This window comes from Megalobrama amblycephala, linkage group LG20 (genome assembly GCF_018812025.1).
Source record: "Megalobrama amblycephala isolate DHTTF-2021 linkage group LG20, ASM1881202v1, whole genome shotgun sequence".
NCBI lineage: Eukaryota > Metazoa > Chordata > Actinopteri > Cypriniformes > Xenocyprididae > Megalobrama > Megalobrama amblycephala.
In genome coordinates, this window is record NC_063063.1 from 4564565 (window position 1) to 4581928 (window position 17364).

The 17364-nt window shown below is 37.5% G+C and overlaps 1 protein-coding gene and 1 long non-coding RNA gene across 2 annotated transcripts in view; one reads left to right on the forward strand and one right to left on the reverse strand.

Annotated features, from left to right (window-relative positions):
• Positions 1 to 950: 950 nt before the first annotated feature.
• Positions 951 to 5733, reverse strand: LOC125255886. Its single transcript, XR_007182022.1, has 3 exons — positions 5575 to 5733; positions 1938 to 2041; positions 951 to 1729 (listed from the first exon to the last, which is right to left on the reverse strand). It is a non-coding gene; the product is annotated as an uncharacterized LOC125255886 (long non-coding RNA).
• A 1884-nt stretch (positions 5734 to 7617) lies between these two features.
• The window catches only part of kansl1a (KAT8 regulatory NSL complex subunit 1a), a 30310-nt gene continuing 20563 nt past the window's right edge, over positions 7618 to 17364 (forward strand). The window contains 3 exon segments of the mRNA XM_048170059.1: positions 7618 to 8065; positions 12024 to 12662; positions 12664 to 13385. Coding sequence (XP_048026016.1) covers positions 12072 to 12662; positions 12664 to 13385 — 1313 coding nt within the window. The 5' untranslated portion in view covers positions 7618 to 8065; positions 12024 to 12071.

The window sequence follows — 17364 nt, forward strand, 5'->3', positions numbered from 1 at the left end:
GCCCGGAAAGGTCACGCCTCTTACCATAACGTGGAGATGCACGCGCTCAGTGTTATTGTAAACATGTCTTTAATTTTACCCTATCAATTTGAGCCGGAATCAGACCTGGTGATTGGACTGCGGGATGAAAATAACAGCGTTTCGACGACATGGCGACAAACACACTCTACAAACGCAACTCTTGTGTATTCCTGTGGGCAGAGGTTAGTCAAAAAACTGTTTTAGTGACGTCATTAAAGAAGGAAGTAGAGGGATGTAGTCCAAACTGGCCGTTCGATGTAGGCGACTTCTGTTAAATAAAATATCTCGCTTGGTATTGAACTTTGAGCTTTAACATTTTACAGATTTCATTTATACTCTAACAACAACATTACACACTAACTAAAGTTTGAAATATGGGATCACGAAGAACGGGAAAAAAAAGCGTCTTTGTTGTTTCCATGGAAATCGAGGGTAACGCAGGTATGATGTAATTGATAGGTGACGCACGGACACTGTCCATGTCCTTGTTAAAATTGCTTATTTCTCTGGATTTAAGCATTCTTGGAAAGTCAACAAAATATATAACATTGTTCTAGTGGTTTTTGAATATTTTAATAAAAAAATCTTACATATTGTGCCTTTAAAATGTAAAACAAAACAAAAAACGGTAAGTTTGGAACGTTCAGATTCGGAAATAATGATCTCATAACTTAATGAAAATGTTACCAAAACGTTCTTAGAACATATTTTTGTTAGCTGGGATGCACATGTCCAAAAATATGCTATAGGTCATGGAATTTTTTTACATAAAAATACTTTTTATTTTATGTTTTGAAATTTACCTTATCATATAGGCTAAGTGTATATCATTTCCGGTCAATATTCAAAATAATAAAAAAAAATCAGGCAATATCAAAGCTTTAATATACTTCACCTGCTAAGAGTTAAACAAGGTCACATAGGCTCTGTTGAATTTATTATTATTTTTATTATTATACATCATTGTGCACATATTTTCTGTCACAACCATGATGTGTCAACCCAATCATACAAATTGCTTTTTTTTGTGTGTGAATTTTTTTCTAATTTTACATGGGTCCTAGCTAGCAATACCATAACAACTACATGGCAACAGTATGATTAATATGTGATGAAAATATGAAAATGGTTTTGTCAACACCTTTAGAATTTCTTCAATAGATGGTGATGACAGTCAGTTGTTGTGTCTACAGGGCACACAAAAACCAAATGAGCAGCACTGCCAGTGTTCTTGGCAGGAGTTATCAAGTATGCAGACCACTGCAGTTAAAGGTAAATCAATCACTGCATACAGTTAATTATTATGATGACATTTAGTGTCAGTTATTTAGTGATCACAGTTCTGTAGGCTAGACCTCTGAATGGTCATGGTCATTGATGTGTTAAAATCTCTTGGATTCAATGTGTGTGTGTATGGTAATGGCAAAAAAAGTAAACAATTATAGTAATTTATTCAAAATCAGATGAAATGCATTGTGCTCTTTCACAGCGTACATTCTGAAGAAAAAAAACCTAACAAAACTGGGTTCTTCTTTCTTTCACTGTTACAAATAACATGGACAACATGAGGGACACCGACTTCTCGGGATCAAAATAAACAATTCCACTGCTTTCCAGGACTTGCACCCCTTTCACTGTCCTTAAAATGGTTCAGTCCAGTACAATGTGAGGGAATGCAAGGACACTGGAGGACCCAGAAAGGAAGGACCTAAGATAAAAATAGCAGAAGAAAATCAGAATGGACAAATCAATGCATTTGTCCAGACAGAAGATAAATATGCATACTATCATTTCACAATACTATTGTAATGAAATACTCTAGATAAATCGATAAAGATAAATAACTGCAGATAAATTTCAAAGAGGTATAAAAGTTCAACTAAAACATAATAAATTAAAAAAATAAAAATACTTACATGTAAAATCATGTCCCCCTCATGAGGCCGCTGTGGCCCCCTTTACACAGGCCTCAAAGGCTTCCAGCAGCTCTTTACAGCCCTCTGCTCCTTTCCCCTGAACACTGAACATATATAGAGCGTTTAGTGCTAGCAATAATAAAATACTGCCGTGCATGCCTATGAGAATATGACTCTGTTGTGCAATGTGTCTGTGCATCGATTTTTTTTTTTTCTCTTTTTTTTGAAGGCTGATATTATGTCAGGCTCAAAGGGGACAAATTCTTTGAAGTCAGAAGGCCTTACAAAGTTTCAGTGACTGATCTGGTCATGCACTGCTGCTTCATCACATGAAAGAGTCTTCAGAGTTCTGCTTTTTTAAAGATATGGGTAGTTGGTTTTAAAGTGAACCTACTGTGCTTTTTCGAATGTTAGCTTTCACGCAGTGTGTAATATAGCTGTTTGTGAATGTAAATGTCTGCAAAGTTTTAAGTGCACAATAAATAAAGTTATTGTCTCATAAAGGAAAGAATCGATTATGAACTGCTGAAACGATCAGCAATTCCAGTCTCACTTCCTGTTACAAAACCTACAATGTAATAAGTATTTAAGTATTTTGAGAGCATAGGTACACTCGATTACATCATTTGTGGTGCTTAATGGGAGTGGGTGGGGCTAACGAGATCCTTTGCTTGCTTTGACTCTAATTGGTGGAATTTTCTGTAGCATGATGGGTAATGTAGTTTTTCACCACTAATTCTGCTGTTAAAACACAATTATTTTTAAAAAACAAGTTGAAATAATGCGAGCTAAATGGCTTCAACCTATACTATTGAAGTAAAAGTTTATAAGTTATCGTTGAAAATAAATTTCCCTTGGGAGAAAATGAATGGAGTTTTTACTGCCAGAACCCGACTGTTGCACTCTATTGGTCAATCTGTTTGAGTGGCAGGTTGTCCCGCCCTCAACACATCATAAGAAAAGAGAAGAGATGTCGCTGCAAGAGGGTGGTAAAGTTATTTAAGGATTAAAGATGACAAGACACATGAATTAAAAATAATATATATATGATGTGCACAGATGAACCATTTATAATAATTACAATCATTGTCCATTTTGATTTCATAGTGACCTTAAAAACACATTTTTAGTGAAATGTAAAATTCATATCATGATGTCAATCCAAAAGGTTAATGGACAAGTTATGCATCAACCCTAGATTTATATGTGCTAAAATCCAATAAAAAAAAAGATAAGAAATAATTCTCACTAGACGGGTTCTGCACGTGGCGGCACCCTTTACCCTCATAAATAACGCAGACATTGCAATACAGGAGATGTAACATGAGCTGTGAGCACACCTCCACTCCCTCGCTGTTCCATGTGTGAGTCTATTTAAAACCACATCAGATATACATTACTTAAAGTTCATGCTAAATTTGGCACCAAACGGAGGCAGCATATTGCTCTAAATGTTTTTGCATACAAATATGAGACATTTATATTTAGACATGCATGTGTTTATGCATATATCTGATGTACTGTCATGCTGCAAAGACCGTTGAAAGGTGCTGTTTGGTCTTTTTTTCCCCAGGATTTTTAACTTCATCAGAATTGTAAGAAACGTTTTGGCACTTGCTATGTGAACACACACACAAAATCATGGACAAGATTTGAAAAGGTTAAATGGTCCTGAAAAAAATAGTCACACTTGGGCCCTTCCCAAATGGCACCCTAAACACTTGTGGTCTTCCTACGAGTCCGCAATTTCTTGACGTAATGCCGCTTTGACTGTCAGGAAGAAGTCTGCTGCGGAGCTCACACTAGTGCAGGCTTGGCAAAAGTGCGCATCAAGGGTGCATATTGACCCTTCTGAAACCTAAAATTACAAATGTGACATACAGTCTCATGGACTTAATGGACAAATTCATCATCAGAAGAGTACGCGAGTACTGTACGCGCACCGCTGGATTTTTGTAACCGCATTTAATTGTTTTTGCAGTAATTCCTTTATCCACAAGGTGGCAACCATGTCATGAGGGCGTTGATTCACAAGGTAGTCAAAGAAAAACAGCACAAACAAAACAGACCGGAATGCATGCAAGCTACAGTGACGATGGAGGCCTTCATGGATAAGAGATTGTGTGAAGAGGCATGAAAAAATAAAATTATATATTTACATGGGTTGTAACTCCTGGCAAGCATGCGTCAAACGGCTGTGTATGCGTACGAGTCAAATGAAGTATGCTTTGCAAGTCTGTATGCGTAAAAACGAAGTAAATGACTGCATTGGAAACTAATGGGAAGCAAATTTCACCTAGTGGAAACGTTTAGTACTGCACCCAAACAAAATCTTACTGAAAGCTCATTTTTTGAGATATCAACCTCAAATTTGGAACACAACTTGTTTAAATTTATGGCTTAAATTTTCTCACAGTTTTAGAGTAAAACATGTTTTGGAAAATATATATGTCATATAAAATTTAAAAATAGTATTTTTATGCATTTTTCATAATAAATTTAAACTTGTATAACTTTTATTTAGTTACACTTTTTTTTTTTTTTACTTTTTCAACAATAATCTGCCAAGTGCCTTCCTTAAAAAGAGATCAAACTTAAGTCTGTGCTCCAGAGCATTAAAAGATTTACGACAGTTTAAGTTGGAAATTTCATTTTTAGGTTAATGCTCAAAAAGTTTTTAACAGGTAATGGATCATAACTTTTCTATAAATAAAATTTAGTACCATAAAATCCCCTAAATAAAAAAAATATTAAATATAAAAAATAGTACATTCATTTCATTAAAAAAAAAAAAGTAGGTCACCAGAGGGTAAATTGTATTCATTTTGTATCTCTAATACTGAATTTGCACTGAATGATTATTTAATGAATTTGAAACATAATGCAATACTTATTTCTTACAAATGCTATATTTTTATGTGTAAGTGACCAAACTAGAAGTGATGCACAGCAAATGATAACCTCAGTTTACAATGAGTGCTCTTGACTAAGTCAGTTAAGAAGAGATAGTCATAAGATTGTGAATGGAACAACTTGTGCAACTCACCGTAAAGTTAACAATATTGTGCCATTATGTGAGTGCATTGACCTCTGACCTTTTGACCTAGAAGTAGAGCACTTTGCTTTGTTAACAATTATAGATGGAGGTTAATCATTTGTGAGTGAACACGCACAATGCGGGAAAATGACATGAGCTTTATTCAGAACCTATATTGTAATATGTATTTCCTAATCTCTGTTGAGATCAAATGTACTGCGAGTACCAAGGGCAGAGAGTGTTGCAGCCACATGCTTTAACATAGCAACATGATGGCTAACATGGGTAATTTTCCACCTGCATCATCACTTCCTAACCCTGCTCCCCCCTGCACCATGTGCTCAATCTTCTCTCCTGTCGTTCAGTATCCAACACCAATTTTAACTAGTTTCATTCACAAACCACTACAGATAACCTATACACACAGAGGTTTTGTGCTCTATGTTGATGCATGATAAAAACTTATCTTACAAAAAAACATACTCATGCTGAGCTATTAAGACTGTAACAGTCTCATCAAAAGCACCAGATACAGATTCACAATTTAATGTTGCATTAATGTATTTGGTTCTGATATATCCTTACTGAAATATGACTCACCACTTGTCCAGCTCATCTTTGGGAACCTTGCACTGAGCAGGAACTTCTTCTGGCATTTTTCTTTGATTGTGTGACAAAAGTCAGTGAGCTGAGGAGAACCTTTAAGGTTTTAAGTACAGGGTGAACAACCAATATATATAGGATTACTTCCCAGTCTGTGGGTGGGAAGGAGGAGGAAGAGAGGGAGGAGAAACAGGCTGCAAAATGTGTCAGAGAGGGCAGAGATATAGTAAAGGTGACCTGGGCAAAATTAACCTCAACGGAATGAGCCTCAGAGCATTTTTGAAATCACAAGTACCCTATGTTTTCTGGGTTAATAGAGAGCAAGTCTGTCTGCAGAAACAACAAAACAACAACAACATGTACCTCTTTTTATGGTAGAGTCTATATATATATATATATATATATATATATATATATATATATATATTTTTTTTTTTTTTTTTTTTTTTTCATATCATATATTTTCCATATCAACTTGTTAGTCTTACATTTTGTGTATTATTAACAAGAGGGTTAATTTTCTGTCCGAATTTTCATTTTTGGATAAACTATTCTATTAAATGGCCAGTTTTTCTTGTTAGAAGTTACTGCACAGCACCCAGGTACATTCTCAAACTAATATGATTTACATATTTGATATTATTAAATATATTAAAGGGATAGTTCACCCAAAAATGAAAATTATCGGAAACTAGTTATTTGAATTTATAAAGTTTTAAACAAGGATATCTGTTTTACACAAACACATCGATTCACTTCAGAAGGCCTTTATTAACCCCCTGTAGTCATATGGATTAATTTTTTTATGGATGGATGCATTTTTTTGTCTTCAGAATTTGACCAGCCATTCACAACCATTATAAACCTTGGAGGACTAAGGATATTTTTAAATAATATCACCGATTGTGTTCGTCTGAAAGAAGATAGTCATATACACCTGGCTTGAGGGTGAGTAAATCATGATATAATTTTCATTTTTGGGTGAACTATCCCTTTAAGAAGACATTAAATAGTGACATCATGAAAATATAGCAGGAAAGACCCAAATGGAGCAGCACACTCAGTGCGCTATTCCTCACTGAAACACTAGATGGCGCAGCGCTTACTATTGGCAGGGACAAAAACAATCTTCAATCTGAAATAAGGAAAATGAGCGACAAAACCTCAGATATAACCAACAAATGCTTCGCCATTTGAGAGGAAATACACTAATAATAATAATAATAATAATAATAATAAATTATAAATTAATATGTTAAAAAAGAGTTTAATATGGATAAATTGTCATTTCATAACGTTATTTTTTTTTTCATAACGTTATTTTGTAGTTCTGGCAACACGTTTATCTGACGTAACTGCTGACGTTACAAGCACCGCCTTAAAAAAATAAAAATAAAATAAAATAAAAACCTGACTGCATAAATCTAATCTAATGGATTTTACTTATGGATTAGTGCCTATGTGAACAAGACATTAAAATATTATCCGACTGGACATCGGCATATAATATAGTAATATACAATATAATATATTATATTGTATATTATACTATACTATACTATACTATAATATAATATAATATAATATAATATAGGCCTACATAACCACCGTTTAATGCCTTGAACATACCCTGAATGTGGGTTTGAAGCCTTTTCAATCTACAAATCAACAATATTTACTATGGATTTACTGTTTAAAAAAAAAAAAAACAATTGTTTTGTAGCTGAAATGTAGGATAATCATATCGAATTTTATTATATTTTTAATGTAGACGTGTATTAAATATATTATTTAATACAATATAGCTAACTATGTACAGTTTTTGAGTACCGTATTTATACTCAAGGTCTTTTAGGCTGTTTTTCATAACAAATACATAAAGAACTGTATTTATATACCACATGTTTTTGCTAAATACAACATTGTCAGTCCATTCACAGTCTCCCTCTAGTGGTCAGTCCGCGAACTGCGCCTCCGCGTTCACTCTAGCGGCGGGCGTGAGAATGTCTCCCGCCTACAGGCTTCTCGCTACACGCTCTGCATCTGTATTTGTCAGGCTCAAATCCAAGGGAGACGAACGAGGCGCCATCTTTCGTGCGTTTCTCCCTCCAACGATGAGAAAATGATCTCGAAACCGGTGGTCTGTGACACCTCCAATCTGTAAATAAAGGCGTATATGAAAAGAACTCGTATCTGAGCAAACAATCGATTCATAATATACAACAAATATATATATTTGCTATCCATAATCCACTGAAGGGGACAGCAGCAGCAAGGTGTTGTCTAGAATCGCCCATTTCGTGATTCCGGAGCCGATAACGAAAAGGGGTCCTGAAACCGGGTTGTTTTTCACGAAGCGGACACGGATATGGCGGGGCTGCTTGACCAAACGGCTTGTTTTGTGCTTTGGTGACATTATTGTGCTATTAAAGCCAAAGGTCGGTGGAATAGTTGCCGAAATTCCCTCGGATCGCGCGCCCGTCACGTGGTAGGTTCCTCCTTTTTCTTTGTTAGTGGACGATCTCGAGCAGCAGCACTTATGTTACATAAACCTAACATATATGAGCTTCCAATGTTATTCATTTTTACCATGAACTGTTGTATTTGCAAGAATATCATGTACTGTTTTATTTATGGGCTTGTATGGTCGCTTCTTGATCCTTTATAACAGATACTATCAAGTACTTTGTCATGCAATAAACTCATACGTGTTCTTTTGTATGATTTATTTACCATTGTAATCATAAGGGACGCATATAACCTCACATTTTTTGATGCTACAACACGCGGCCTCTTATTTCTGTACTAAACTTATCAGTTTGAAGCCGGTTCTCGTTCAATTTGGTGGTTAATATGACTTGCATAACGTTAGCAAGGCCGTTTGAGAGCATACCTTTAATGCTCCTGATGCCTTAGAGATATTCAGGAATACATCATAATCAATTTTAGCCCTTATACAACGAAATTTATGAGATCTAACGTTACGTCCAGAGTTTGAGCTGAAATGCTCCTTCATTAATGCACGGAAGTGGTATGAATGTTCATGTGGTCTGTTCAGCGGAAAATAGACTTTGGTTGTAAGCTAGACAGGTAACGTTAATCGTGAGGTTTTATGAACGAATTTAACGTTAATTTAATACACATTCATGATTCTTGGCGATCTTAAGTGATTATCATTCGTGTATTATTTTTTGAAGGACCTCGTTTGTTATCGCAGTCATACGAAAATCCCTCGCTTATTGGATTTTATTTGAAATTACTAGCGCGAACACAGAAACGTGGGTTCTTTACGTAACGTTACGCTCGCGTCGCTCCTTCTTTGTTAAACCTTTATCGGATTTGTCATGTTTACTACATTGACATATTAACCTAGTTAGGATCTTCAAACTCGATAACTCGGAAAATGCACACGGCACGGCGTTCTGTTTTTTTTAATTTTTTATTAATGTTTATAGATTAAATTTGCGCTCGGTAATTTGTTTGCTATAAAAAGTTCACTTTTGAGAAAAAATAAAACATCAGTGTTCTAGAAAAGGCTGTTTTAATCTACATAGCGCGGGTCGCCCCCTCATGGGCACCACCATGTTGACATCACATGACCAGCCCAGCTCATGCGATCATGTCATGCAACTGACTGAGCTACTAATAATATTAGCTTATTAATAATATATTTACTTTATAAAGCGTTTTCAGCGTGTGCTTACAAAGCATAACTGAGGCAGAGACACATGAAAATAAAGCGTTTTTATGTAAAGCTACAGCAGTTAGCCTAAATATCTTTTATCACTACTGGTAGTATTGGATCAAAGCTAGATTAAAGGATTATTCCACTTTCAAATAAAATTTTCCTGATAATTTACTCACCCCCATGTCATCCAAGATGTTCATGTCCTTCTTTCTTCAGTCGAAAAGAAATTAAGGTTTTTGATGAAAACATTCCAGGATTATTCTCCTTGTAGTGGACTTCAATGGTCTCTCCAAACGGTTGAAGGCCAAAATTACAGTTTCAGTGCAGCTTCAAAGGGCTTTAAACGATACCAGACAAGGAATAAGGGTCATTTTCAGTCATTTTCGAAAAAAATACAACTGGATATGCTTTATAAACACAAATTATCACCTTGCACGTGCTTCCGCTTTTCGTATTCTTCAAAACGCTTACGCTGTACTTCCTACGCCTTCCCTATTCTACTTACGGAACGAACGTGGCGCCAGTTCCATTTTTTCTGTAAGCTGAATAGGGAAGGCGTAGGAAGTACAGCGTAAGCTTTTTGAAGAATGCGAAAATTAGGTTTTGGCAGAACCACTTAGAAGGCGATCATTTGTTTTTATAAAGCATATACATTTACATTTTTTTTTTTTTTTTTTCAAAAATGACCGATCGTTTCACTAGATAAGACCCTTATTCCTCGTCTGGTATCGTTTAAAGCCCTTTGAAGCTGCACTGAAACTGTAATTTTGACCTTCAACCATTTGGAGGCCATTGAAGTCCACTATAAGGAGAAAAATCCTGGAATTTTTTCATCAAAAACCTCAATTTCTTTTCGACTGAAGAAAGAAAGACTTTCTTGGATGACATGGGAGTGAGTAAATTGTCAGGAAAATTTTATTTGAAAGTCAACTAATTCTTTAACTTAAAAAAAAAAAAAAAACCTTATTGAGTGTACTTCTCATATGAGACTGCTGGCAAGTAATATCATAAGTAATATTCATCAGTAAAATGAAATGCCATCCTTCAGCCTCTTCTGCCAGCATGTCAGTATACTTCCTTTGATAATGTAAAGGTTATTAAAGTAATTATGAAGCAACACTGACATGCTTTATTATTAGTAAATGCTCTAAAGCTAATGTTGTGTTATGGTATTTGTAAGGCAGTAATTCATGAGCAGAACCTTCTACATGTCCTCATGAAGAGATAGTCTCTTATCTGTTGAGGCCTAAAGGCATATCCCTAATTCCGTTGACACAGATGGTCTGCTGAGGAGGAGGGGACAATGAGGAGGCTTGCTCTTACATAAGCTTGAATAGAGTAGGTCTTTCAGCTAACGACAATGATAATGGTCCCCTCTCAGTTGAGTTTATTAAGGTGGAGAGCATCAGACAAATACATTAATGTTCAAGAAATGCTGATTAAAACAGATCCCTGTTTGTGTTCATTCACTCTGTTATCTTGGGTATCTTCTGGCCTGTATTTATTTTTATTTATCTGGTGTATTGAGACAAAAATTTTATTCTGAGTCAGTGTGGCATCACAATTGACCCAATTACTTTTTTTAATGACCTTTCCTGGTCTTATTGTGAACGGTTCAACAGTGCATGTTGTTCTAAGGAGTTTCCCTCCAAAAAAACTATTTCCCTATCTCAAAAAATAATCTTGTTGAACCATTGGACAGAGGCTTCGTTTGTGTTTCAGGTATTTTCCTTCGTGAATGCCTCCAAAATTTTTAGGCTTAAAATGAGACCTGTTGTAAGAAAAACTTTGAGATAAGGAAACCCCTTACAAAGTTCATTTGGGGCAAAATATATAGTAATAAATTTTTTCAAACATAAATGGGCAGATTACAGAACTTCAGTGGGTTGCAAACTATTTTCTGGCACATTTTAAAGTATTAGACATTGATTGAACTAAACAGCTTATCTCTCCAGCAAGTTATTATTAAACGTTAATGAATAGATAGGTTAGGAATGCTAGCTTGAATTTTGGAGAAGGAATATCGTCCAGAGATTGCAGTTGGGTTTCAGGTATATTACTCATAATTTCAGGCACAAAATGAGGCCTTGAAGCTCTGGGCATTGTTGTAAGAAAGCCTTTTAGATATGAAAACTTGTAGTAATAATGACCTCACACAATTAATGTGGATAAATGGATATTCAAGCCCCACTCGTTGAATCTCCTTTTCAGTCATAAATAAGCAGATTACAGAAGGGTTGCAAAGTGCTTGTCTGAAATATGTCTAATTCTAGTATTAGGAATTAAGTGCACTTGTTTAAATAGCTTGTGTCTCCAGCAGGTAATTATTAAAGATTAATGAATAGTTCAGTTAGACGTGAAAAAAAACCAGACAAACACTTGGTAACCCTTTACTTAAAATGTATAATGCATTATAAAGCTATTCATGATGTACGTTATAATGTATAATAAATTGTAAACCTAAGTTAAAATGCATTATAATATTTACAGATTCCTTGTTACATCTGAAATTGGTTGTATGTCATGTTATTATACTTTCTAAAGGTGTGTTCAATGAATAGATAAGCATTATAATGCATTAACTGATGTTGCAGTCGTTCATGAGACCATACGATGCATTATAAGGTGCTTTACAAGGCATAATTAATGCATTGAGAAGCATTTAATAATACATTGTGTATAAAAGCCTTTAAGTAAAATGTTACCAAAATATTCTGCATATTAGCAGTCTCCTAATTCTCTTGTTTTTCCTTTGTAGCCAGGCTGTGTTGGTGGGCTGGAGTGAAGGTTTGGAGGTGCAGGCTGCATGGCTGCGATGGCGCCCGCTCTGACTGACGCCCCAGCCGAAGCCCGCCACATCCGCTTCAAACTTCCCTCATCCACACTGTCTCCCGGCAGCACAGAGAATAACAGCAACGCCAGCAACATCCTCATCTCCGACTCGGTCTCGGACTCTGCCGGTGCCCACAGCAACGGCAAGTGTCACGTCAACGCCGACGACGGACAGAACTTCACCCATTACCACAACGTCAAGGGTCAGGAGCAGGATCCCCTGTCGAAAGCCCCGTCTCTGGGCAAACTGGCACCTTACTTGTGCTCTGATGTCACACCATTGCCCTCGTCCATCAAAGTCAAGGAGTCGCTGAAGGTGCTAAAGAGCCACGGCCTGCTGAGCGCCTCCATATTCCCTAGCGCTGCTGCCGGCAGCGACTTCCTGCTGCGCAAGCGCCACGCCCTCGAGCTGACTGGAGGTCAACTGAAGAGCCTTGTCAACGGTGGCGGAGCTGGGAGTACCATGGTGCCTGTGAACGGACTCTCCAAGAAAGTGGCCGTGCCTAGTGCGGCCGTGGCTGAGAAAGGCAGTGTGGCCACTGTGAATGGAGACAGCAACCAGCCTTCCACCAATGGGAGAAGCGTTGTTATCCGTGTCCTCAAAGTCCGTCGGTACCTTTACAACCAGTGGACAGAACGATGATCTGAAGCCACAACAGAATTTGACACCAAGCATTCAAGGTGTGTCATCACATCGGGAGCTCACTGCTTTGTCTGAAAGTACAGAGGTTAAAGCAGAACCGGAGAGTCCCGTTGGTGGAATGGTTGTGGAAACAAACAGTAACAATATTGTTAGCTTTGAAAACTGTCCCTCGTCCCTTAGCTCTTCCCCGGTCCATGACGACTCAACCCAGCCAACACCCAACCTGGAGGCTCTGCTCAGGGATCGGGTTCAACAGAGCCAACACAGGCAAACGGACATCGAAAGCCGCCTGCTGCGTCTTCGCAAACGGCTGCAGGTGGTGCAGGCCAAGCAGGTGGAACGGCATTTCAAACAGCAACTGTCTGGTTTTCTGGACCGCACTCTGACTCCGACATCTAGCCGTAGGGCGGAGCCAGGGGCATGGAGAGGGTCTCGTGACACGCACGCGCATAATTTGAATCGGCTTTTGAAGGGTGGCAGGGTGGCCTCGGAACTGGAGCGACTGCATCTCAGCGGCAGCACGCATTTGCGCGCGACGGAGGCTCAGTTTGACTCGGACGCCACAGAGAGCAGTTCAGGAGGAGAGAGTGACGTCGAGGAGGAGGAGCTTGCCAGGGTGGATGTGGACCAGTGTCATATTAAACTGTAAGTCAAACATTTGTTTTCAGAAAGAGCCTGCTTTTAAAGTCAACATGAAATGGATTTTTTAAATGCGTGTTATTGATCTTATTGTGAACAGTTCATTTGTACATCTGCCTCCACTTCCCTAATCTCACCCCCACATCCCACAGTCCATTTTGATGCATAGAATCAAGTCCATGCCATACATTTTTTCTCTTTTTGATATGTTGCACTCAGTGTGGAAGAAAAGATCTGCTGCTACTTCCATTCCATCTCAAAGTTCTTAGTAAAAGGCTCTGTTCTAAAATCTAGTGAGCCGCCTTGTTGCATACTGCGCATATATGCAGTTTTGAAACTGATTTGGGTAAAATGCTCAATTTTTGTTTAGATTTGAACTATTTAATAAAAGGGTTAGTTCACCTAAAAATGAAATTTCTGTCATTAATTACTCACCCTCATGTAGTTCCAGTAACCTGTAAGACCTTTGTTTGTCTTCAGAACACAAATTAAAGTATTTTTGATGAAATCTGAGAGTTTTTTTTTATTTTTTTTATCCCCCATAGAAATAAATTAATAAACACATTCAAGGTCCAGAAAAGTAGTAAAGGCATCGTTAAAATAGTCAACCTGACTACAGTGGTTCAACCTTAATATTATGAAGCGACAAGAATACTTTTTGTGTGCAAGAACAAAAAAATAAAGACTTTATTCAGCGATTTCTCTGTAATTCTCCAGTGCTGTTTATGTTGTATAGACAGTGCAGGCTTCCGGGTTCTAAGTCCGAACGGCAGCTCAGTATTGGCTGACGATGTACACGTGCGTGTGATGCTAACGCAGGAGCCGGCCAATAATCAGCTGGCATTCGAACGTAGAACCAGGAAGCCTATACATTCTTGTATTTTCGTCGCTTCATAACATTAAAGGATTAGTTCACTTTCAAATGAAAATTAACCCATGCTTTACTCGCCTTCAAGCCATCCTAGGTGCATATGACTTTCTTTTTTCTGATGAACACAGTCAGAGAAATATTAATAAATATCCTGACGCATCCGAGCTTTATAATGGCAGTGAACGGGGATCACCAGTATGAGCTGAAGAAAGTCTCCATCCACATCCATCCACCATAAATGTGTACTCCACACGGCTCCGGGGGTTAATAAAGGCCTTCTGAAGCGAATCGATGCGTTTTGTGTAGAAAAACAATTGCCATATTTAAAAAGTTGTGAAGTAAAATATCTAGCTTCTGCCAGACCACTCGGATGCGTCAGAATATTTATTAATATTTCTCAGATTGTGTTCATCAGAAAGAATAAAGTCATATACACCTAGGATGGCTTAAGGGTGAGTAAAGCTTGGGGTAATTTTCATTTGAAAGTCAACTAATCCTTTAAGGTTAAACCACTGTAGTCACATTTTCTATGTTAACAATGTCTTTACTACTTTTCTGGACCTTAAATTTGATAATTATGTTGCTTTATGATATGAGGGATAGAAAAAAACTCTCGGATTTCATCAAAAATATCTTTCGTTTGTGTTCCAAAGGTGAGCAAAGGTCTTAAGGGTGTGGAATGACATGAGGGTGAGTAATTAATGACAGAAATTTCATTTTGTGGTGAACTAACCCTTTAATAAATTGGATTTGTAACATTCTTTGGAATTCCTGGATTTTCACTGATCCACGTACCTATGCTTTCTGGAATTTCCTTTGGAACAAGGCTGTTAGTTGTGTCCCAAATGACGTGCTGTGCACTGTGTACTTTAGTGTCTAGTGTATGGTTATTACGCTACATAGCTTTGCTACATAAGGACAGCTGCGATGGATGAGCGCATGAAGTGTCCAACATTCCACATGTTATTTTTTCGGTTAATTAAGTGCAACATCTGGCTATTTGAAGTGCACTATTTCTTTTTGGAAAATTCAGTCCGAACACACTAGTAGTCACACTATTTGTACAGAAAAAAGCGTGCAAGTAAGTGAATTGCGACGCACCTTTTGAATTAGTCTCATCAAAGCATTGCGACTGCATTGCTATCATGAAGCAAGCACGTTACATGTGGGCTGTTCACAGGAGTCCCAAGGGAGCGTGGGGGCATGTTTGTGACTGTAGGCCTGTGTGTTCATGCCCTGAACCTTGTAGAGAGTCACTTTTAATTTCCACTCTGACCTTGTTTGTACAGTGAGATCATAGATCTTGTTGTCATAACGGAGTCTAGTCATCTTGGCTGTCCTCCTCTGCTGTGGACTTACTTGAAAACTTGAGCAAGGTTAAATTTCCTGCTCGGCCCCTGAGGGAGCGTCTGATTCATTGTAGGTGAAAATAAAGAAGGTGAAACGGAGAACCCTGATGTTTTGGTTAATATTAAAATCAAAGTAAACCACAGGTGATGAATAAAAAAACTGTTTTTCTAGCCGTTTCACTTTCATGTGTAATTTTTGTTCCTACTTCCTGTTTTCTTACGCGTGTACAAGAGCACAGAATAACAGTTACGGCATTGTGAGCTCTGCCTAACAGAAGCGCACACGTTTCATACACGTTTCAGACCCGTTGTGCTGTAAACTGGGCAGTATGTATTCAAATATTCTGGTGCTCAAATCCTGTTGCTTTGCAGATCAGCCCAATGAACATTTAGATTCGTTTTGATCATATTTGATCTGATTTAATATTTAGGGAGATAACATAGGATGCGGATAGAAAGCGACGTTGTTGATTTATTAATGGAAGCTGTTTTAAAAGGAGCCGTTTAGCAGCTTGCTGAGTTAGCTTTGCACCTTTGACCTAAATAATCAGGCATCCGTGAATGCAGATTTTGGATGTCAGATTTGAGCTCACTGAAACATGCCCCACTTTCACTAAACAGCACTATCACATATGCCTGAATCTGTTCCTGGTGTGTGTTTTAATGGTTTTCAGTTTTCAAGTTACGTTCTCAGACTAAACTCTTTGGGCACATGCTTATGACATCACACTGTGACGGTTGAGAAAGTATAGCATGAGGAACTGCTGCTTGTTGACCTCTGACTGCAGTTAAATCAAGATGAATTTAAACTTTGTGCATCCAAGGACATTGATCCCAAACACCCACACTTATTACTGGAAGCTTTTAATGGATCACAGCTGCTATGCAAATGGGAGATTTACTTTAACTGAAATGAAAGACCACTTCAATCCATTGAGATTTGGGGTGACTGCTGTTTAGTGCTCTACAGAGGTGGAATTTTAATGTTCCATTTACTGAAAAAACTGCTAAAAGATTGAAAACAAAAGTTGTCTGTTTTTCTTTGACGAGCATGTTTATAGATTGTGGAATGTTTATTGGTCGATGATTATGATAACAGTGTGTGTGAATCTCACAAAGACATGCCCAGCTCATGTTTCACTTATAATGCAAGAATGAAATAACATTTTTGGCATATTTTGCATAAAGTGATTTAAAGTGATAGTTGACCCAAAAATAAAAATTTGTGTCATCATTTAGTGTGTGTTCACACTTGGCAGGTTAGGTTCGATTAAAATGAACTCTGGTACGATTGCTTTGTTAGTTAGTTATTTGAATAGCAGCTGATGCGGTGCGATTGCTACCATCCGAACCCTGGTGCGCAACAAACAAGCCCCTGAAAAGATGGGTCTCAGTTCGATTTCAAAGGATTTCCGATGCGATTCGGTTGAAATATGAATGCAACACGGACAAAAGACGTAAATGAACCAAAAACAGGACATGATGTCACAAGATGCGACAGAATGCTCAAGCGTATGTTTTTTTTTTTTTTTTTTCTCCGTCATAGTAGTGGTGTTGCCCATCACAGTTTGGTACTACGGATGGGCATTTTTCAAAATATTGTATTCAAAATATTTGGGCTCATAATCCCCCCCCTTCTGTCATTAAAGGGGTACTTCACCCCTGGAAAGATGAATGTGTATTTAAAATTGGTCATTTATGTAGTAGAAATGTGAAATTATTTTTGAATTTGGAGCTTTCTAGACTGAGAAAAGGCAGAAAATGT